The following is a 24,436-nucleotide window of genomic DNA, read 5'->3' as shown; positions in this document are numbered from 1 at the left end:
GGTGCTCTGGGGGTTGTATGTTGGCTCCTGGTGGTCTGGGGGTTGTATGTTGGCTCCTGGTGGTCTGGGGGTTGTATGTCGGCTCCTGGTGGTCTGGGGGTTGTATGTCGGCTCCCGGTGGTCTGGGGGTTGTATGTCGGCCCCCGTTGGTCTGCGGGTTGTATGTCGGCCCCCGTTGGTCTGCGGGTTGTATCTCGGCTCCCGTTGGTCTGCGGGTTGTATGTCGGCTCCCGGTGGTCTGCGGGTTGTATGTCGGCTCCCGGTGGTCTGGGGGTTGTATGTCGGCTCCCGGTGGTCTGGGGTCTGTGGTGGTCTGGGGGTTGTATGTTGGTTCCTGGTGGTCTGGGGGTTGTATGTTGGCTCCCCGGTGGTTTGGGGGTTGTATGTTGGCTCCTGGTGGTCTGGGGGTTGTATGTTGGCTCCTGGTGGTCTGGGGGTTGTATGTTGGCTCCTGGTGGTCTGGGGGTTGTATGCTGGCTCCTGGTGGTCTGGGGGTTGTATGTCGGCTCCCGGTGGTCTGGGGGTTGTATGTCGGCTCCCGGTGGTCTGGGGGTTGTATATCGGTTCCCGGTGGTCTGGGGGTTGTATGTCGGTTCCTGGTGGTCCGGGGGTTGTATGTCGGTTCCCGGTGGTCTGGGGGTTGTATGTCGACTCCCGGTGGTCTGGGGGTTGTATGTCGGCTCCCGGTGGTCTGGGGGTTGTATGTCGGCTCCCGTTGGTCTGCGGGTTGTATGTCGGCTCCCGTTGGTCTGCGGGTTGTATGTCGGCTCCCGGTGGTCTGGGGTCTGTGGTGGTCTGGGGGTTGTATGTTGGTTCCTGGTGGTCTGGGGGTTGTATGTTGGCTCCCCGGTGGTTTGGGGGTTGTATGTTGGCTCCTGGTGGTCTGGGGGTTGTATGTCGGCTCCTGGTGGTCTGGGGGTTGTATGTCGGCTCCCGGTGGTCTGGGGGTTGTATGTCGGCTCCCGGTGGTCTGGGGGTTGTATGTCGGCTCCCGGTGGTCTGGGGGTTGTATGTCGGTTCCCGGTGGTCCAGGGGTTGTATGTCGGTTCCCGGCGGTCTGGGGGTTGTATGTCGGTTCCTGGTGGTCCGGGGGTTGTATGTCGGTTCCCGGTGGTCTGGGGGTTGTATGTCGACTCCCGGTGGTCTGGGGGTTGTATGTCGGCTCCCGGTGGTCTGGGGGTTGTATGTCGGCTCCCGTTGCTCTGCGGGTTGTATGTCGGCTCCCGTTGGTCTGCGGGTTGTATGTCGGCTCCCGTTGGTCTGCGGGTTGTATGTCGGCTCCCGGTGGTCTGCGGGTTGTATGTCGGCTCCCGGTGGTCTGGGGCTTGTATGTCGGCTCCCGGTGGTCTGGGGTCTGTGGTGGTCTGGGGGTTGTATGTTGGTTCCTGGTGGTCTGGGGGTTGTATGTTGGCTCCCCGGTGGTTTGGGGGTTGCATGTTGGCTCCCGGTGGTCTGGGGGTTGTATGTCGGTTCCCGTTGGTCTGGGGGTTGTATGTCGGTTCCTGGTGGTCTGGGGATTGTATGTCGGCTCCTGGTGGTTTGAGGGTTGTATGTTGGCTCCCGGTGGTCTGGGGGTTGTATGTCGGCTCCCGGTGGTCTGGGGGTTGTATGTCGGCTCCCGGTGGTCTGGGGGTTGTATGTCGGCTCCCGGTGGTCTGGGGTCTGTGGCGGTATGGGGGTTGTATGTCTGTTCCTGGTGGTTTGGGGGTTGTATGTTGGCTCCCGGTGGTTTGGGGGTTGCATGTTGGCTCCCGGTGGTCTGGGGTTGTATGTTGGTTCCTGGTGGCCTGGGGGTTGTATGTCGGCTCCCGGTGGTCTGGGGGTTGTATGTCGGTTCCTGGTGGTCTGGGGGGTTGTATGTCGGCTCCCGGTGGTCTGGGGGTTGTATGTCGGCTCCTGGTGGTTTGAGGGTTGTATGTTGGCTCCTGGTGGTCTGGGGTCTGTGGTGGTCTGGGGGTTCTATGTTGATCCCTTGTGGTTTCATAAATTACACTGCTGTTGATATCCTTTTTTCGGTTTTGTGTTCATTACCGTCATTCACTGTATGGAAAGTTGTCTGCAGTTTTCCTATATGCTTTGTGTATCAATTCCTCTCAGATTCCAAGATCTCTGCTTGCTTTTGGTGAAGAGAAACCTGAACGGTTAGACTGAGTTCACACGGTGGGGCAGCTTACTGCCACATCACTCCAGATGGCTTCCAGTCCTGCTGGCCACATAGCACCCACCGTGACTGCCAGCCCTGCACCCTGGTGGCAGTCCTCTGCCCGCGGTCCTACTTTCCTGCCTGCGCCCTTATTACTCCTTTCCGGGTATTTTACCCCCTTGCTGCCCAACAGTGATGTGCCCATTGTATGAGTATTGAGCTCGGTGTTACATTGTGTTCTCTTCATTATAATTTTTCAGGGGTCAAAAAGAAGACTAAAGTCATCAAGAATAACCCGAACCCCATCTGGAACGAGGTGAGCAGCGCTGCCAGGAGGAGCTGCTTTGCATATCATTTGCATCTGGTTGCTGCGGCCCATTATTGGGTGTCACTGCCTCCTTCTGTTCTTCCTGTTTTTGCATGGCCAGCTATGAAGGGGTTAAGTGTTTCTGCTCCAGCTTGTACTGGGATTACAATATAATGATGGCGCCCCCGGACTCCTCTGAGATACATCCCCTCCTCTCCAGATAAAGGACTGGAGGATATATCATATCTGCTGTACAGGACTCAGCAGAAAGCATCACACATGTCAGGCTTAGATACACTGAGTAGTATCACATATCTCAGGTTTAGCTACACTGGGCAATTCACATATCACATGCTTAGATATACTGGGCAGTATTGCATGATTAGATACACTAGATGGTATCACATGACAGGCTTAGATACATGGGCAGCATTACATACATGACTAAATACACTGGGCAGTAACACATATAATAAGATCAGATACACTGGGCAGCATCACATATCACAAGATTGGATACACTGGGTAGTATCACATATATGATTAGGTACACTGCGCAGCATCAAATATCGCTGAATGAGGTACACTGGGAAGCCTCACATATCACAAATTTATATACACTGGGTATTACCACATATTACAGGCGTAGATACACTGGACAGTATCACATATAATCTGCTTAGATACACTGGACAGTATCACATATAATCTGCTTAGATACACTGGACAGTATCACATATAATCTGCTTAGATACACTGGGCAGTATCACACATAACCTGCTTAGATACACTGGACAGTATCACATGTAACCTGCTTAGATACACTGGACAGTATCACATATAACCTGCTTAGATACACTGAACAGTATCACATATAACCTGCTTAGATACACTGGGCAGTATCACATATAACCTGCTTAGATACACTGAACAGTATCACATATAACCTGCTTAGATACACTGAACAGTATCACACATAATCTGCTTAGATACACTGGGCAGTATCACACATAACCTGCTTAGATACACTGGGCAGTATCACACATAACCTGCTTAGATACACTGGGCAGTATCACACATAACCTGCTTAGATACACTGGGCAGTATCACACATAACCTGCTTAGATACACTGGGCAGTATCACACATAACCTGCTTAGATACACTGGGCAGTATCACACATAACCTGCTTAGATACACTGGGCAGTATCACACATAACCTGCTTAGATACACTGGGCAGTATCACATATAACCTGCTTAGATACACTGGGCAGTATCACACATAATCTGCTTAGATACACTGGGCAATATCACACATAACCTGCTTAGATACACTGGGCAGTATCACACATAACCTGCTTAGATACACTGGGCAGTATCACACATAACCTGCTTAGATACACTGGGCAGTGTCACACATAACCTGCTTAGATACACTGGTCATAACCTGCTTAGATACACTGGGCAGTATCACATATAACCTGCTTAGATACACTGGGCAGTATCACACATAACCTGCTTAGATACACTGGGCAGTATTACATATAACCTGCTTAGATACACTGGGCAGTATCACATATAACCTGCTTAGATACACTGGGCAATATCACATGCCACAGGCTTAGATGTCCTGGGTGGTATCGCCTATCATGGGCTTAGATACACTGACTCTCTCTAATTTTTTCACTGAATACTGATGGATAGCCTTCTCCCTCCTCCTTTAGGGCTTTGAATGGGACCTGAAGGGCGTTCCGCTGGACACCACCGCGGAGCTTTATGCCGCCGTCAAAGACCACGAGACGATGGGAAGGAATCGGTAATGTCACCTGTGAGGAAATGTCACATGGCCGGGCCTGTCCCTGATTGTTACACTGTAGCGAAATACATCCTATAAGTCACAGCTGTACCGAGTGAGGACTGAACACCGGGCCGCAGCGCCAACCCCAACTACATGAAGCTGGGAGTCACAGACTAAAACGTCTAATGTGAGATGGAATAGTATCCCAAGTATGATCGATGATCGGATCTCTATCTATCCGATCATCTATAGGTAGGTAGGTAGGAGATAGATAGATATGAGATAGATAGATAGATAGATAGATAGATAGATAGATAGATAGATAGATAGATAGATAGATAGATAGATAGATAGATAGATAGATATGAGATAGTTAGATAGATAGATAGATAGATAGATAGATAGATAGATAGATAGATAGATAGATAGGAGATAGATAGATAGATAGGACATAGATAGATAGATAGATAGATAGATAGGAGATAGATAGATAGATAGATAGGAGGTAGATAGGGGATAGATAGATAGATAGATAGATAGATAGATATGAGATAGATAGATAGATAGATAGATAGATAGATAGATAGATAGATAGATAGATAGATAGATAGATAGATAGATATGAGATAGATAGATAGATATATAGATAGATAGATAGGAGATAGATAGATAGATAGATAGATAGATAGATAGGAGATAGATAGGGGATAGATAGATATGAGATAGTTAGATAGATAGATAGATAGATAGATAGATAGATAGATAGGAGGTAGATAGGGGATAGATAGATATGAGATAGATAGATAGATAGATAGATAGATAGATAGATAGATAGATAGATAGATAGATAGATATGAGATAGATAGATAGATAGATAGATAGATAGATAGATAGATAGATAGATAGATAGATAGATAGATAGGAGATAGATAGATAGATAGATAGATAGGAGATAGATAGGAGATAGATAGGGGATAGATAGATATGAGATAGTTAGATAGGAGATAGATAGATAGGAGATAGATAGATAGATATGAGATAGATAGGAGATAGATAGATAGATAGGAGATAGATAGATAGATATGAGATAGATAGGAGATAGATAGATAGATAGGAGATAGATAGATAGATAGATAGATAGATAGATAGATAGATAGATAGATAGATAGATAGATAGATAGGAGATAGATAGATATGAGATAGATAGATAAATAGAGAGAGACAGATGATAGATAGATATGATAAATATGAGATAGATGGATGGATGGATAGATAGATATGAGAGAGAGAGAGAGAGAGATGGGAGAGAGATGTGAGAGAGAGAGATATGAGAGAGAGATGTGAGAGAGAGAGATGGGAGAGAGATGGGAGAGAGAGAGATGGGAGAGAGAGAGATGGGATAGAGATGGGAGAGAGAGAGATGGGAGAGAGATGGGAGATAGATGGGAGAGAGATGGGAGATAGGTGGGAGAGAGATGGGAGATAGATGGGAGATAGATGGGAGAGAGATGGGAGAGAGATAGGAGAGAGATGGGAGAGAGAGAGATGGGAGAGAGAGATGGGAGAGAGAGATGGGAGAGAGAGAGATGGGAGAGAGATGGGAGAGAGATGGGAGAGAGATGGGAGATAGATGGGAGAGAGATGGGAGAGAGATGGGAGAGAGATGGGAGAGAGAGAGATGGGAGAGAGAGATGGGAGAGAGAGAGATGGGAGAGAGATGGGAGAGAGATGGGAGATAGATGGGAGAGAGAGATAGATGGGAGAGAGATGGGAGAGAGAGAGAGATGGGAGATAGATGGGAGATAGATGGGAGATAGATGGGAGATAGATGGGAGATAGATGGGAGATAGATGGGAGATAGATGGGAGATAGATGGGAGAGAGATGGGAGATAGATGGGAGAGAGATGGGAGAGAGATGGGAGAGAGATGGGAGATAGATGGGAGATAGATGGGAGATAGATGGGAGATAGATGGGAGAGAGAGAGATGGGAGAGAGAGAGATGGGAGATAGATGGGAGAGAGATGGGAGAGAGATGGGAGAGAGAGAGATGGGAGAGAGATGGGAGAGAGAGAGATGGGAGAGAGAGAGATGGGAGAGAGATGGGAGATAGATGGGAGAGAGATGGGAGAGAGAGAGATGGGAGATAGATGGGAGAGAGAGAGATGGGAGATGGGAGATAGATGGGAGATAGATGGGAGATGGGAGATAGATGGGAGATAGATAGATATGACCTAGACGGATGGGTAGATGTGAGCTAGGTAGGTGGGTGTAGATGCGTGGATGCCTGTTTGTACAGTTTTCTACCTTGCTTGGATCCCTGGATGTTGCATACTGCCCCCGTCTGACTATCGGGACACTTTTATTATTGGTGCTGAACCAGGACTCTGTTGTAAGTTGCATCTTTTTTTTGGTACAAATGAATTTAGACATTTTTTTGTGTGGCCTCTCACTGCCGCAGTGTCTAGAAGAGGACGGGGCTGGTTCTAAGGGGGCTTTGGAGACACTTGGGCACAATCTCCCTCCGCCGGGGACGATATACAAAGTTACTCCACACTTCTAAATGTATTTAAAGATGCAACAAATGTATCCCCTTCACGCAGCGGCTGATACATTTGTCGCTTTTTTAAACTGATCCGTGTCGGCAGTATTTCCCCTGATGACAAGTCCTCCCACGGGGCGTATTTACTTAGACAAGGGGGGGGGGGGGGTTGGGGGGCTGGGGGTTCACACGCCAGGCTAGATAAACAGAGATGTGCGGTGTGGATGCTGATAGCACGCTGATCACTTCTCTGTGGGCGGGTGGTGACCGCATACAGATGACTGCTGCCCGCTGCTGTGCCCACCAGTGGGTTTCCAATAAGAGGGATGTTGCCCAATATTGCCCGTTTCTCTGTAAAATCCACCACCGCTTCCTCCTGGTTATTTATCTTCAGATTTCTTATAATTTCCTGGAATTTCCAGTTAATAAGAGCCCTAAGAACTCCTCAGAGGTCACTGAGTCAGAGGTCACTCACAAGGTTAGCAGTCAGCTTAAAGGGGAACTCTGTGGAGAGAGAGGGATATAAGAGAGAGAAAAGAGATCTAGAGAGATAGAGAGAGAGAGAGATGAGAGAGAGATATATGAGAGAGATCTAGAGAGTCAGAGAGAGATAAGAGATATAGAGAGATAGAGATATGAAAGAGAGACATGAGAGAGATATATGAGAGAGATCTAGAGAGTCGGAGAGAGGAAAGAGATCTAGAGAGATAGAGAGAGAGAGAGATGAGAGAGATATATGAGACATGAGAGAAAGAGAGCGATAGAGAGAGATAGAGAGAGAGAGAGATGAGAAAGAGATCTATATAGAAAGATAAAAGAGATATATATGAAATATAGAGATATAGAGAGAGAGATATGAGGTATAGAGAGATACGAGAGAGATAATGAGTTATATGAAAGAGAGATGAGATATAGAGAGATAAGATATGTATAATATGAGAGAGAGATGAAATCTAGAGATGTATAGAGAAAGAGATATGTGAGAGAGAGAGAGAGAGTGTGAGAGAGAGTGTGAGAGAGAGTGTGAGAGAGTGTGTGAGAGAGTGTGTGAGTGAGAGTGAGAGAATGTGAGAGAGTGAGTGAGAGTGAGTGAGAGGTGAGTGAGTGAGAGTGAGAGGTGAGTGAGTGAGAGTAAGTGAGAGTGAGTGAGAGGTGAGAGTGAGAGGTGAGTGAGAGTGAGAGGTGAGTGAGTGAGAGACAGATATGAGATGGCTGATGTATGGCTCAAATGACTGTAATTTGGCCGTGTGGCCCACTGAGTATGTATGAGTGCATTATGGGAATCTGCTTTGGTTCTCCTCACCGTCTGGCGGTACCTGAAGTGCTGCGGTAATAATCACATGTACTTGGCAGCTTCTCAATCTGAGGTTCGGTCCGTTACAATTTGGTATCATTTTTGATAACTTATACTATCTGCCTATATATTATAGATGGTATCCGTTTGTGGTGGAGATCCCTGATGAACCCGTTCAACTAATGGCTGAAAAGGAATCTTCATTGCTTGATGTTACAAGAGATATATATATATACATAATCTGTAATCTGTTTGTGTTTGGCATTTCTTTCCATTTGTCTCTAACACTGCTGGGAGTTATGGGTGTGTTTTGCTGTTGGAGTAAACTGAGGGCAGGGGGAGCGGGCGTCCGGCCACACACTGATGGCACAGTGTGCACCTGTGATCAGTGCTGCTGGCGGCATAGAACGGCAAAGCTTCCAGGAGGAGGAGGGGGTAAGTATATGGGGGGCACTGTCACTGCTGGGGGCCGCTGTGAGGGGGCACAATTGCTACTGGGGGCCGCTGTGGGATGTCACTATTATACTGGGGGCCTCTGTGGGATGTCACTATTATACTGGGGGCCGCTGTGGGATGTCACTATTATACTGGGGGCCTCTGTGGTATGTCACTATTATACTGGAGGCCTCTGTGGGATGTCACTATTATCCTGGAGGCCTCTGTGGGATGTCACTATTATACTGGGGGCCGCTGTGGGATGTCACTATTACTACTGGGGGCCGCTGTGGTATGTCACTATTATACTGGGGGCCGCTGTGGGATGTCACTATTATACTGGGGTCCTCTGTGGGATGTCACTATTATCCTGGAGGCCTCTGTGGGATGTCACTATTATACTGGGGGCCGCTGTGGGATGTCACTATTATACTGGGGGCTGCTGTGGGATGTCACTATTATCCTGGAGGCCTCTGTGGGATGTCACTATTATACTGGGAGCCGCTGTGGGATGTCACTATTATACTTGGGGACGCTGTGGGATGTCACTATTATCCTGGAGGCCTCTGTTGGATGTCACTATTATACTGGAGGCCTCTGTGTGATGTCACTATTATACTGGAGGCCTCTGTGGGATGTCACTATTATACTGGGGGCCTCTGTGGGATGTCAATATTATACTGGGGGCCTCTGTGGGATGTCACTATTATACTGGGGGCCTCTGTGCGATGTCACTATTATACTGGGGGCCTCTGTGGGATGTCACTATTATACTGGGGGCCGCTGTGGGATGTCACTATTATACTGGGGGCCGCTGTGGGGTGTCTCTATTATACTGGGGGCCTCTGTGGGATGTCACTATTATACTGGAGGCCTCTGTTGGATGTCACTATTATACTGGAGGCCTCTGTGTGATGTCACTATTATACTGGAGGCCTCTGTGGGATGTCACTATTATACTGGGGGCCTCTGTGGGATGTCACTATTATACTGGGGGCCTCTGTGGGATGTCACTATTATACTGGGGGCCGCTGTGGGATGTCACTATTATCCTGGAGGCCTCTGTGGGCTGTCACTATTATACTGGGGGCCTCTGTGGGATGTCACTATTATACTGGGGGCTGCTGTGGGATGTCACTTTTATACTGGGGGCCGCTGTGGGATGTCACTATTATACTGGGGGCCGCTGTGGGATGTCACTATTATACTGGGGGCCTCTGTGGGATGTCACTATTATACTGGGGGCCTCTGTGGGGGTCACTATTATACTGGGGGCCTCTGTGGGATGTCACTATTATACTGGGGGCCTCTGTGGGGGTCACTATTATACTGGGGGCCTCTGAGGGATGTCACTTTTATACTGGGGGCCGCTGTGGGATGTCACTATTATACTGGAGGCCTCTGTGGGATGTCACTATTATACTGGGGGCCGCTGTGGGATGTCACTATTATACTGGAGGCCTCTGTGGGGGTCACTATTATACTGGGGGCCGCTGTGGGATGTCACTATTATACTGGAGGCCTCTGTGGGATGTCACTATTATACTGGGGGCCGCTGTGGGATGTCACTATTATACTGGAGGCCTCTGTGGGATGTCACTATTATACTGGGGGCCTCTGTGGGATGTCACTATTATACTGGGGGCCTCTGTGGGATGTCACTTTTATACTGGGGGCCTCTGTGGGATGTCACTATTATACTGGGGGCCTCTGTGGGATGTCACTTTTATACTGGGGGCCTCTGTGGGATGTCACTATTATACTGGGGGCCTCTGTGGGATGTCACTATTATATTGGGGCCGCTGTGGGATGTCACTATTATAATGGGGGCCTCTGTGGGATGTCAATATTATACTGGGAGCCGCTGTGGGATGTCACTATTATACTGGGGGCCTCTGTGGGATGTCACTATTATACTGGGGCCGCTGTGGGATGTCACTATTATAATGGGGGCCTCTGTGGGATGTCAATATTATACTGGGGGCCGCTGTGTGATGTCACTATTATACTGGGGGCCTCTGTGGGATGTCACTATTATACTGGGGGCCTCTGTGGGATGTCACTATTATACTGGGGGCCGCTGTGGGATGTCACTATTATACTGGGGGCCGCTGTGGGATGTCACTATTATACTGGGGCCGCTGTGGGATGTCACTATTATACTGGGGGCCTCTGTGGGATGTCACTATTATACTGGGGGCCACTGTGGGATGTCACTATTAAACTGGGGGCCTCTGTGGGATGTCACTATTATACTGGAGGCCTCTGTGGGCTGTCACTATTATACTGGGGGCCGCTGTGGGATGTCACTATTATACTGGGAGCCGCTGTGGGATGTCACTATTATACTGGGGGACGCTGTGGGATGTCACTATTATACTGGAGGCCTCTGTGGGATGTCACTATTATACTGGGGGCTGCTGTGGGATGTCACTATTATACTGGAGGCCTCTGTGGGATGTCACTATTATACTGGGGGCCTCTGTGGGATGTCACTATTATACTGGGGCCGCTGTGGGATGTCACTATTATAATGGGGGCCTCTGTGGGATGTCAATATTATACTGGGGGCCGCTGTGTGATGTCACTATTATACTGGGGGCCGCTGTGGGATGTCACTATTATACTGGGGGCCTCTGTGGGATGTCACTATTATACTGGGGGCCGCTGTGGGATGTCACTATTATACTGGGGGCCGCTGTGGGATGTCACTATTATACTGGGGCCGCTGTGGGATGTCACTATTATACTGGGGGCCTCTGTGGGATGTCACTATTATACTGGGGGCCACTGTGGGATGTCACTATTAAACTGGGGGCCTCTGTGGGATGTCACTATTATACTGGAGGCCTCTGTGGGCTGTCACTATTATACTGGGGGCCGCTGTGGGATGTCACTATTATACTGGGAGCCGCTGTGGGATGTCACTATTATACTGGGGGACGCTGTGGGATGTCACTATTATACTGGAGGCCTCTGTGGGATGTCACTATTATACTGGGGGCCGCTGTGGGATGTCACTATTATAATGGGGGCCTCTGTGGGATGTCAATATTATACTGGGGGCCGCTGTGGGATGTCACTATTATACTGGGGGCCTCTGTGGGATGTCACTATTATACTGGGGGCCGCTGTGGGATGTCACTATTATACTGGGGGCCGCTGTGGGATGTCACTATTATACTGGGGGCCGCTGTGGGATGTCACTATTATACTGGGGGCCGCTGTGGGATGTCACTATTATGCTGGGGGCCTCTGTGGGATGTCACTATTATACTGGGGGCCGCTGTGGGATGTCACTATTATACTGGGGGCCGCTGTGGGATGTCACTATTATACTGGGGCCGCTGTGGGATGTCACTATTATACTGGGGGCCGCTGTGGGATGTCACTATTATACTGGGGCCTCTGTGGGATGTCACTATTATACTGGAGGCCACTGTGGGATGTCACTATTAAACTGGGGGCCTCTGTGGGATGTCACTATTATACTGGAGGCCTCTGTGGGCTGTCACTATTATACTGGGGGCCGCTGTGGGATGTCACTATTATACTGGGAGCCGCTGTGGGATGTCACTATTATACTGGGGGACGCTGTGGGATGTCACTATTATACTGGAGGCCTCTGTGGGATGTCACTATTATACTGGGGGCCGCTGTGGGATGTCACTATTATAATGGGGGCCTCTGTGGGATGTCAATATTATACTGGGGGCCGCTGTGGGATGTCACTATTATACTGGGGCCGCTGTGGGATGTCACTATTATAATGGGGGCCTCTGTGGGATGTCAATATTATACTGGGGGCCGCTGTGTGATGTCACTATTATACTGGGGGCCTCTGTGGGATGTCACTATTATACTGGGGGCCTCTGTGGGATGTCACTATTATACTGGGGGCCGCTGTGGGATGTCACTATTATACTGGGGGCCGCTGTGGGATGTCACTATTATACTGGGGCCGCTGTGGGATGTCACTATTATACTGGGGGCCTCTGTGGGATGTCACTATTATACTGGGGGCCACTGTGGGATGTCACTATTAAACTGGGGGCCTCTGTGGGATGTCACTATTATACTGGAGGCCTCTGTGGGCTGTCACTATTATACTGGGGGCCGCTGTGGGATGTCACTATTATACTGGGAGCCGCTGTGGGATGTCACTATTATACTGGGGGACGCTGTGGGATGTCACTATTATACTGGAGGCCTCTGTGGGATGTCACTATTATACTGGGGGCTGCTGTGGGATGTCACTATTATACTGGAGGCCTCTGTGGGATGTCACTATTATACTGGGGGCCTCTGTGGGATGTCACTATTATACTGGGGGCCTCTGTGGGATGTCACTATTATAATGGGGGCCTCTGTGGGATGTCACTATTATACTGGGGGCCGCTGTGTGATGTCACTATTATACTGGGGGCCGCTGTGGGATGTCACTATTATACTGGGGGCCTCTGTGGGATGTCACTATTATACTGGGGGCCTCTGTGGGATGTCACTATTATACTGGGGGCCTCTGTGGGATGTCACTATTATACTGGGGCCGCTGTGGGATGTCACTATTATACTGGAGGCCTCTGTGGGATGTCACTATTATACTGGAGGCCGCTGTGGGATGTCACTATTATACTGGGGGTGCTGTGGGATGTCACTATTATACTGGGGGCCTCTGTGGGATGTCACTATTATACTGGGGGCCGCTGTGGGATGTCACTATTACTACTGGGGGCCTCTGTGGGATGTCACTATTATACTGGGGGCCTCTGTGGGATGTCACTATTATACTGGAGGCCTCTGTGGGATGTCACTATTATACTGGGGGCCGCTGTGGGATGTCACTATTATAATGGGGGCCTCTGTGGGATGTCAATATTATACTGGGGGCCGCTGTGGGATGTCACTATTATACTGGGGGCCTCTGTGGGATGTCACTATTATACTGGGGGCCGCTGTGGGATGTCACTATTATACTGGGGGCCGCTGTGGGATGTCACTATTATACTGGGGGCCTCTGTGGGATGTCACTATTATACTGGGGGCCGCTGTGGGATGTCACTATTATACTGGGGGCCGCTGTGGGATGTCACTATTATACTGGGAGCCGCTGTGGGATGTCACTATTATGCTGGGGGCCTCTGTGGGATGTCACTATTATACTGGGGGCCTCTGTGGGATGTCACTATTATACTGGGGGCCTCTGTGGGATGTCACTATTATACTGGGGCCGCTGTGGGATGTCACTATTATACTGGAGGCCGCTGTGGGATGTCACTATTATACTGGGGGTGCTGTGGGATGTCACTATTATACTGGGGGCCTCTGTGGGATGTCACTATTATACTGGGGGTGCTGTGGGATGTCACTATTATACTGGGGGCCTCTGTGGGATGTCACTATTATACTGGGGGCCGCTGTGAGATGTCACTATTATACTGGGAGCCGCTGTGGGATGTCACTATTATACTGGGGGCCGCTGTGGGATGTCACTATTATACTGGGGGCCGCTGTGGGATGTCACTATTATACTGGGGGCCGCTGTGGGATGTCACTATTATACTGGGGCCGCTGTGGGATGTCACTATTATGCTGGGGGCCTCTGTGGGATGTCACTATTATACTGGGGGCCTCTGTGGGATGTCACTATTATACTGGGGGCCTCTGTGGGATGTCACTATTATACTGGGGCCGCTGTGGGATGTCACTATTATACTGGAGGCCGCTGTGGGATGTCACTATTATACTGGGGGTGCTGTGGGATGTCACTATTATACTGGGGGCCTCTGTGGGATGTCACTATTATACTGGGGGCCGCTGTGGGATGTCACTATTACTACTGGGGGCCTCTGTGGGATGTCACTATTATACTGGGGGCCTCTGTGGGATGTCACTATTAAACTGGGGGCCTCTGTGGGATGTCACTATTGTACTGGAGGCCTCTGTGGGCTGTCACTATTATACTGGGGGCCTCTGTGGGATGTCACTATTATACTGGAGGCCTCTGTGGGATGTCACTATTATACTGGAGGCCTCTGTGGGATGTCACTATTATACTGGGGGCCGCTGTGGGATGTCACTATTATACTGGGGGCCGCTGTGGGATGTCACTATTATACTGGGGGCCTCTGTGCGATGTCACTATTATACTGGGGGCCGCTGTGGGATGTCACTATTATACTGGGGGCCGCTGTGGGATGTCACTATTATACTGGGGGCCGCTGTGGGATGTCACTATTATACTGGGGGCCTCTGTGCGATGTCACTATTATACTGGGGGCCGCTGTGGGATGTCACTATTATACTGGGGGCCGCTGTGGGATGTCACTATTATACTGGGGGCCGCTGTGGGATGTCACTATTATACTGGGGGCCTCTGTGCGATGTCACTATTAAACAGGGGCCGCTGTGGGATGTCACTACTATACTGAGGGCCTCTGTGGGATGTCAGTATTATACTGGGGGCCGCTGTGGGATGTCACTATTATACTGGGGCCGCTGTGGGATGTCAATATTATACTGGGGGCCGCTGTGGGATGTCACTATTATACTGGGGTATGTTTACATGTGACAGAAATGGGCAGGGCTGTTTCAAAATAGACAGGGTGCAGATTTTGACTGCTTTTTGGATGCGGAAATGCTGCAGAATTTGTGACAGAAATTTACGCTGAGGACGTTCTGCAGTATTTCCGCATCCAAAAAGCTGTCACAATCTGCACCCCGTCTATTTTGAAGCGGCCCGCTCCTTTTTAGAACGACGGGGGTAAAATCATACGTCATGATAAGCTCCGCCCTCTGACGTGTTGGCACTTTGCAGTAAATAAGTGGGTTTTGCGTGGCAGTTTAGGCACTCGGTCTCTAACAGGTTCGCCATCACTGATATATATGTTTGTTTGTATTTTTTTCATTTTGGTGGTCATATTTTCTATTAATATTTTTTAGATTTATTATTCTTATTTTCATTTTTTGGGTCAGGCCTTTTTTGTCCCACCCTGGGCATCTAATACTTGCCCCGTATCTTATCCTCTCCCTATTTTTACTTAGGGAGAGGTAGGTCAGGTTTCACTGTGGGTTTGCCCATTTCAGGGCGGTTACTTTGCTTGCTCCAGATACTACAGTTTGGGTCATTATAGGTTTTTATATAATTTGATACAGATAGATGATCCATTTCACATTTATTTCCACATTCCATGTGGTCCTTTATCTGTACATTTCCATTGAAAAACAAACAAATATTTTAGGGTTGAAAAATGTAAAAATAAACTAAAATAATGTGACACAAATATACACTCCCTAAAGCTAATCCTTTGTTGATGCCGCTGACTTTATACGGCATTCAGTGGGTCGATGTCCACCAGCATGGCACATCGTGACTTGGCCATCTTTGCCCGCTCTTCCTTGCAAAATTGCTCAATATCCATCAGATTGCGAGAGCATCTGGTGTGTAGCGCCATCTTCAGGTCACCCACAGATCTTCAATGGGGTTCAGGTCTGGGCTCTGGCTGGGCCATTCCAAAGCTTTGATCTTCTTCCGGTGACGCCGTTCTCTTGGTGATTTGGCACTCTGCTTTGTCACAGAGACGGAAAAAGTCTATAGACTAAATTAATTGGCCTTTGTCACAGTTATAGACTAAAATGTATATACTTTAATGAAAATTTAACTTTAAAAACATAAATGGGCTGACACACATGCGTTACGCATAGACGAACAAAACAACCACACACAAACACGAAGGTCGCCTCTTCCTTAATCAAGGAAGTTACTAGAGGCTAGAAAAATCGGTATTGACAAAGGACACCTGGTGTTGTGTCCTCTGTTTTTTTAAGTCACGTAGGAGGTAGGAAGATGACTGTATCTGCTGTAGGACGCCTGTAAGTATAATGCCCCCAGCAGAGTGTTTTAGATAGAAGACCTCTTCCTAACAAAAGATAGCCCTTATGTGATTGAGATATAGCGCATCACGAGATGGTTTAGATATGAGAAGCTCCAAGAGAAAAAGACCCTTATGCGCAGGAATTGCGGCGCAGACCAGGGTTATTCAATTGCAGTACACTCGGCTCGACGCGTTTCCCCACACGAATGTGGTTCATCAGGAGCACTTAGATTTTTTGAAGAAAGAATATTAGATCAGGGCGATAACCGATTTTGGTTTTTGATGTTTTTTCGTGATAAATTCGTGATCAATAGATATTTTAAGATGGTCAGAAAGGGTGGCTAGGGAGAGCACAATTTTAGTACTCGAACATATATAATCTGGGTCCCAATATATAATTTGTATCAGGATATTTCGAGTACTAAACTGCCTTAGCGTACCTCTGTAGCCTAGTTCAAGGACAGTATACAAAGTCGTTAGCTATAGTGAAAAGTCACGATACAGCCAGGGCTGGATGTAATGACTGATATTCACCACAGATAGCCCACAAGCAGATCTTTCCCAAAGATGGGTATTGATTACAGCAGGCAAAAGAGGTTGTTGCAAAAATGAATGAAACAGCCCCAAAAGGCTACTAAGCCCTAGAGATTTTTGACCCTTATTTAGTGCAGTAGCTACAGATGATGCAGCCAATTCAAGAGTCAAAATCTCATAATTAGATAATAGTTCTATCATAAACCCAGTAAGGGTATTAGAGAAACTATCTAATAGAGCCTGCAAGTAAGCATCAGATATCCAATCTGCCAGAGTATCCCTAAAACACCCAAAAATAGAAAGCAAATAAATAAAAGGATAAAGCCTGTGGCTCTGATGGTGAGCCACAGGAGTAATGCTGGATTGAATGAGAGTGTGCCCATATAGTGCTTTACTGGAACACCCCAGGGGAGGGGATTGTAGTATGGCCCAATCGCTGATGTCCAGAGAGGAAAGGGGCCGGACTACCATAATTATATTCTATAGCTCAATCATAATACACTTAAGAGATTGCTTACTAACATATCTGGAGGGCAGACAGTTTCTCTTGGAGCTTCTCATATCTAAACCATCTCGTGATGCGCTATATCTCAATCACATAAGGGCTATCTTTTGTTAGGAAGAGGTCTTCTATCTAAAACACTCTGCTGGGGGCATTATACTTACAGGCGTCCTACAGCAGATACAGTCATCTTCCTACCTCCTACGTGACTTAAAAAAACAGAGGACACAACACCAGGTGTCCTTTGTCAATACCGATTTTTCTAGCCTCTAGTAACTTCCTTGATTAAGGAAGAGGCGACCTTCGTGTTTGTGTGTGGTTGTTTTGTTCGTCTATGCGTAACGCATGTGTGTCAGCCCATTTATGTTTTTAAAGTTAAATTTTCATTAAAGTATATACATTTTAGTCTATAACTGTGACAAAGGCACTCTGCTTTGGGTCTTCAGGAGAAATCTGAAATGATTCCTATTGGTCGGACTTTAGATAGATAGATGGGATATGAGAGATAGATATGCGGGATGTTTGATGATATTCTGTCTCTGCAGTTCTAGTCACAGAATATGGGCTCCTGGTTGTATTTCGCCGCCTGACAGAATGATGGGCGTTCTGTCTTATTATTACGTCTGTGATGGTGACAGTGAGAACTTTCATATGTAATGCCCTAAATCAGGAGCACTGCGTCATCACCGCCTCCTCCACCATAACTGTTCTCATGACAGTCATCCAGGGCCCTAATGGCAAGATCAAAACTGATGTACAGAGTGCAGTTATTGGCTTCCAGTTGCTCTTTAACTGTCGGAAAACTACATCTTCAACAAGACCAGATGGCTGAAGGACCTGCTGGGTGGTGTAATTTGGCATCAGCTAAATAGGCAAGGGTTGAAGATCATGGACGTAGGGCCAGTTTGTCTAGGTTCTGCCTCACAATAGCTTGGAGACCAGTGATCTTGGCCCTGATGGACCCTGTTCTCCTAGATTCTGCCAGGAGGTGTATTTTCACAAATACTGGAGATGCACTCCATGAAGGCCATCAATCTAGGACATGCTATGGATTGCTTATCTAGGTCCTGCTAAGTGTTGTAGTCTGACCATTAATCTAGCATCTGATATGGCCTTCTTATATAGGTATTGCTAGAAGGTATAGTTTCACAATTGCTGGAGAACCACAGGTTGGTTCCCATTAATATAGCACTTTATGGCCTGCTTATCTATGTTCTGCTTGGAGGTATATATTTGCAACAACTGTAGATTCACAGGTTGGAGACTGTTGATCTAGAACCTAATAGATCCTGCTTATCTGGAAGGTGTAGTTTTATAACAATTGAAGACCACAGGATGGATATCATGGATCTTGAACCTGCTATGGCCTGCTTATCTAGGTCTTACTGGAAGGGGAAGTTTCACAACAACTGAAGAACCTCAAATTGGTGACCAACAATCAAAGACCTGCTATGGCTTGCTTAGTCCCAGTTGAAGAAGCCGTTTCACAACAACTCTACAGTCACAGCTTGGAGACCATGGATCTTGAACTTGCAATGGCCTGCGTAACAAGTTTCTGCTAAAAGGTGTAGTTTTACAACACCTAGAGACCGCATGTTGGAAACCATTGATATAGAATATATATGGGTTTTTGGAGAAATGTGGTTTACTAACAACTGAAGAGACCCTAACGGACTGTCCCAGACCCTCATCTCTGCATTCTTCTCTGGATATCAGATATGTGTTAGACTTGGAGAGAGGAAGATTTCCAGGAGTCCTTGGCCGCTCAGACATTATGTGATTATTGTGGAAGATGAAGGAGAAGCTTTAGACATTTTTCTTGGTCGTCACTGATTAAACAGTACAGTAATAAGGTATCTTGTCATGTGCGGCCCTTTAATAGCCAGCAAACCAATGAAAAAAAAAAAGAAAACTTCTTGGTGCATTATGGAAAATGCTTCTGCTTGTGGCCAGTTTAGATACCCAACACCCACCAGGGAGAAATGCTGAAGAATATTGATAGCACCTGCCTAGAGCAGCCCCTCTGCCTCCTACCGGTGTACATCATCCCAGATAACACCTGCCCAGAACAGCCCCTCTGCCTCCTCCCAGGTAGTACATAATCCCGGCTAACACCTGCCCAGAGTGGCCCCTCTGCCTCCTCCCGGTGTACATCATCCCGGATAACACCTGCCCAGAGCAGCCCCTCTGCCTCCTCCCGGTGTAAATCATCCCGGATAACACCTGTCCAGAGTGGCCCCTCTGCCTCCTCCTGGGGTACATCATCCTGGGTAATACCGGTCCAGAGCAGCCCCTCTGCCTCCTCCTGGGGTACATCATCCCGGATAACACCTGCCCAGAGCGGCCCCTCTGCCTCCTTCCGGGGTACATCATCCCAGATAACACCTGCCCAGAGTGGCCCCTCTGCCTCCTCCCGGTGTATATCATCCCGGATAACGCCTGTCCAGAGCAGCGCCTCTGCCTCCTCCCAGTGTACATCATCCCGGATAACACCTGCCCAGAGCAGCCCCTCTGCCTCCTCCCGGTGCACATCAACCCGGATAACACCTGCCCAGAGCGGCCCCTCTGCCTCCTCCCGGGGTACATCATCCCGGATAACACCTGCCCAGAGCGGCCCCTCTGCCTCCTCCCGGGGTACATCATCCCAGATAACACCTGCCCAGAGCGGCCCCTCTGCCTCCTCTTGGGGTACATCATTCTGGATAACACCTGCCCAGAGCGGTCCCTCTGGCTCCTCCCGGGGTACATCATCCCGGATACCACCTGCCCAGAGCGGCCCCTCTGCCTCCTCCCAGGGTACATTATCCCGGATAACACCTGTCCTGAGCTGCCCCTCTGCCTCCTCCTGGGGTACATCATTCTGGATAACACCTGTCCAGAGCGGCCCCTCTGCCTCCTCCTGGGGTACATCATTCTGGATAACACCTGCCCAGAGCGGCCCCTCTGCCTCCTCCCGGGGTACATCATCCTGTGGTAACACCTGCCCAGAGCGGCCCCTCTGCCTCCACCCGGTGTATATCATCCCGGATAACATTTGTCCAGAGCGGCCCCTCTGCCTCCTCCTGGGGTACATCATGCCGGAGAACACCTGCCCAGAGCAGCCCCTCTGCCTCCTCCAGGGGTACATCATCTTGGATAAAACCTGCCCAGAGCGGCCCCTCTGCCTTCTCCGTCTGTATATCATCCCAGATAACATCTGCCCAGAGCGGCCCCTCTGCCTCCTCCCGGGGTACTTCATCCCGGATAACATCTGCCCAGAGCGGCCCCTCTGCCTCCTCCCGGGGTACATCATCCCGTGGTAACACCTGCCCAGAGCGGCCCCTCTGCCTCCACCCGGTGTATATCATCCCGGATAACACCTGCCCAGAGCAGCCCCTCTGCCTCCTCCCGGGGTACATCATGCCGGAGAACACCTGCCCAGAGCAGCCCCTCTGCCTCCTCCCGGGGTACATCATTTTGGATAACACCTGCCCAGAGCGGCCCCTCTGCCTTCTCCGGCTGTATATCATCCCAGATAACACCTGCCCAGAGCAGCCCCTCTGCCTCCTCCCGGGGTACATCATTCTGGATAACACCTGCCCAGAGCGGCCCCTCTGCCTCCTCCCGGGGTACATCATCCCGGATAACATCTGCCCAGAGCGGCCCCTCTGCCTCCTCCCGGGGTACTTCATCCCAGATAACATCTGCCCAGAGCGGCCCCTCTGCCTCCTCCCGGGGTACATCATCCCGGATAACATCTGCCCAGAGCGGCCCCTCTGCCTCCTCCCGGGGTACATCATCCCAGATAACACCTGCCCAGAGCGGCCCCTCTGCCTCCTCCCGGGGTACTTCATCCCGGATAACATCTGCCCAGAGTGGCCCCTCTGCCTCCTCCCGGGGTACTTCATCCCGGATAACATCTGCCCAGAGCGGCCCCTCTGCCTCCTCCCGGGGTACATCATCCTGGACTTTCTTGGAACATCATTCTAAGGAAGCTTTTACCATGGTTGGAAGTTATCAGTAAATCGATTGCTGCTGGTCGATAAGTGGCTGGACGTCAGCAATTAAAACGGCTCCATCGGTTAACCACACGGTTGTTGAATGCGCTTTTGATTTACTGAGGATGAATCTCCCCACTAAGCATACTGATAGTGGAACCCTCCGCTCTCTGGTGTCCTTGTGACTTCCCACAATGCATCCTGTAAGACGGGCTGCACATATAGCAGCACCACCTGTGTATCTCAGTTTACACGCTTAATGTTTAGTCCTTTTTCATGTCACTTTATTTCATGCATTGCATTAGATTGTCTTTTGCACTCCAGTCACATCCAAAGCTGCTAGCAAACACACCCTACAGTTTAGCCTGGAGCACTATGACAGAGCATGTACAACCTCCTAACTATGGAAATCTGAAAAGAGGAACATCTAATACTCCCTCATCCCACCCAGCCACCTGTGTGCCCCCACACACTTTCCTAGTACCTTCTTTGTGTGGCACATGGTAGTAGTGCCCCCCAAGCACAGTAACAATGCCTCCAGTAGCGCCTCTAAAAACAGTAAAGATGCCCCTAAAAGTGCTTCCCAAACATAAAGTGTGCCCCCCGCACATATTAAGTATTCCACCACACAGTAAATATGCCCCTTAACATGCTTCCCTTGGTGTAAAGATACCCACAGTACTGCCCCGGTCACGTCGGTCTCCTGAGACCTATGGTTCTACAAGTGCTCTGGAGTTTTCCTGCTCAGGTGTGGGGATTGTGCTGGCTTCCCTGATGTGAGTGTGGTCAGCTGGACTTCCCTGCTGTAGGGTGTGGTCAGCTGCCCTTCCCTGCTGTAGGGTGTGGTCAGCTGTCCTTCCCTGCTGTAGGGTGCGGTCAGCTGTCCTTCCCTGCTGTAGGGTGCGGTCAGCTGTCCTTCCCCGGTGTGGGTGCGGTCGGCTGTCCTTCCCTGGTGTAGGGCGTGGTCGGATGTCCTTCCCCGGTGTAGGGCGCGGTCGGCTGTCCTTCCCTGGTGTGGATGCCGTCAGCTTTCTCTGTTCTCATTCTCTCTGTGTGTGGTGTAGGGCGCGGTCAGCTGTCCTTCCCCGGTGTGGGTGTGGTTAGCTGTCCTTCCCTGGTGTGGGTGTGGTCAGCTGTCCTTCCCTGGTGTGGGTGTGGTCAGCTGTCCTTCCCTGGTGTGGGCGCGGTCAGCTGGACTTCCCTGCTGTAGGGTGTGGTCAGCTGCCCTTCCCTGCTGTAGGGTGTGGTCAGCTGTCCTTCCCTGCTGTAGGGTGCGGTCAGCTGTCCTTCCCTGCTGTAGGGTGCGGTCAGCTGGACTTCCCTGCTGTAGGGTGTGGTCAGCTGCCCTTCCCTGCTGTAGGGTGTGGTCAGCTGCCCTTCCCTGCTGTAGGGTGTGGTCAGCTGTCCTTCCCTGCTGTAGGGTGCGGTCAGCTGTCCTTCCCTGCTGTAGGGTGCGGTCAGCTGTCTTGCCAGGTGTGGGGGCGGTCAGCTTTCTCTGGTCTCATTCTCTCTGTGTGTGGTGTAAGCAGGTTCTATGTGTGGTGGCTGCAGGAAGGGTTTGTGTCTTGTGGTGGGGGTAATAAGCAAATTACCTGACAGTGCTGCGGAATAAGTCGGAGCTATATAAATAACAAGCCCCCCCTTTACAAACAGCTCAGCTGCCCTCCTGGGTGACCTCAGTGTTATACAGGACCTTGATAGCTCTTAGACGGTGTTATACACCAGTTTTAGGGGTATTGGTGAGGTTCCCGTTTGTTTTAAACTAATTTGGATCGAATCAAACCTTTTCTGAAATTTGGCGAAGCGTCCGAACTGAGTTTTTCAAAATACGCTTATCACTACTATTGTTCTTAGTGACCGGACACTACAAACATAGCCTTCATGGTCTGACGCTGGAGTACTACTCCCATCATGTAGGGCACAGATACCCTTTATGGTCTGATGCTGGAGTACTACTCCCATCATGTAGGGCACAGATACCCTTTATGGTCTGATGCTGGAGTACTACTCCCATCATGTAGGGCACAGATACCCTTTATGGTCTGATTCTGGAGTACTACTCCCATCATGTAGGGCACAGATACCCTTTATGGTCTGATGCTGGAGTACTACTCCCATCATGTAGGGGACAGATACCCTTTATGGTCTGATGCTGGAGTACTACTCCCATCATGTAGGGCACAGATAGAGGGGGGTGTGACTACAAGTCCATCAGACTACAGGGCTTCTTTGTAGTCTGTTACCATGGAGACACCGGCTGCAGATACAAAGTGTAGATTGTTGACCGAGCCTATTTGCAGCGTTTGCTGTATTCCAGATGCAGAGATCGCCGCGGCTGCAGTAGATTTGCTCATGTCTGTATCGGCCACGTTTGACCGTCAGTTCTGCGGCTCAGAGGCATGGAAGCCATCTCTACATCGGTGATTACATTAGGAGTGCTGAGGTCTCGTGTGAGGCGTTACTTCATGGAGTCCTTTGGAATTTCCCAGCACTTCCTGCCATTTTTTGGTTTTCACGCTGACGCCATTGTCTACATGAAGCTATTTATACTGAGCGTCTTCCATAAAAATAGCCGCGAGATAAGATGTTCTTCAGGTCACCTTGGTTTTACTTGAGATGAGTGTTTTCCGTACGGACGCAGCGGCTGTCAACGAGGTTTCCTCCGTCCATTTCCTGTGTTTGTTCCTTCTGGAGAAGATGACCCCCTCCCCCGCCGTTATTACGGCAGCCTATTAATAATACGTCCCTTTTTATTGTGTGCGAGCGCCAGGAGAAGTGTGAGAATTGATGGCTCATGGTCTCCCCGTCAAGGTGGATTTTTCCTTTCGTGGACTCCGGACGCATCTTGTGTCGGGACACCGCGGAATTAATGTGGGCGTACAAAGGAGAGAACGTTCCATTGAGGGTATCCGTTTCTACAGAAGTGAGACTTAAAGGGGTTCTCCAGGAGTTTTCTAGGGATGGTCTGTCCTTAGGATCAGTCCGCTCGGTACCACCGCCCATCAGCTGTCATTGTGGACAGAGCTTAACG

At 49.3% G+C, this 24,436-nt stretch overlaps 1 protein-coding gene across 6 annotated transcripts in view; it reads left to right on the top strand.

Moving 5' to 3' along the window:
- The window catches only part of DYSF (dysferlin), a 419,332-nt gene that overhangs the window by 40,827 nt on the left and 354,069 nt on the right, over positions 1-24,436 (top strand). For all 6 annotated transcript variants that reach the window (XM_066572850.1, XM_066572852.1, XM_066572851.1 and 3 more), the window contains exons 2-3: positions 2,404-2,459; positions 4,175-4,266. In XM_066572850.1, the coding sequence (XP_066428947.1) occupies positions 2,404-2,459; positions 4,175-4,266 (148 nt within the window). The remainder of the gene's footprint in view (positions 1-2,403; positions 2,460-4,174; positions 4,267-24,436) is intronic.

This window comes from Eleutherodactylus coqui, chromosome 7 (genome assembly GCF_035609145.1).
Source record: "Eleutherodactylus coqui strain aEleCoq1 chromosome 7, aEleCoq1.hap1, whole genome shotgun sequence".
Classification (NCBI taxonomy): domain Eukaryota; kingdom Metazoa; phylum Chordata; class Amphibia; order Anura; family Eleutherodactylidae; genus Eleutherodactylus; species Eleutherodactylus coqui.
The sequence above is the reverse complement of the archived record's forward strand: the minus strand, read 5'-3'. Positions and strand labels throughout refer to the sequence as shown.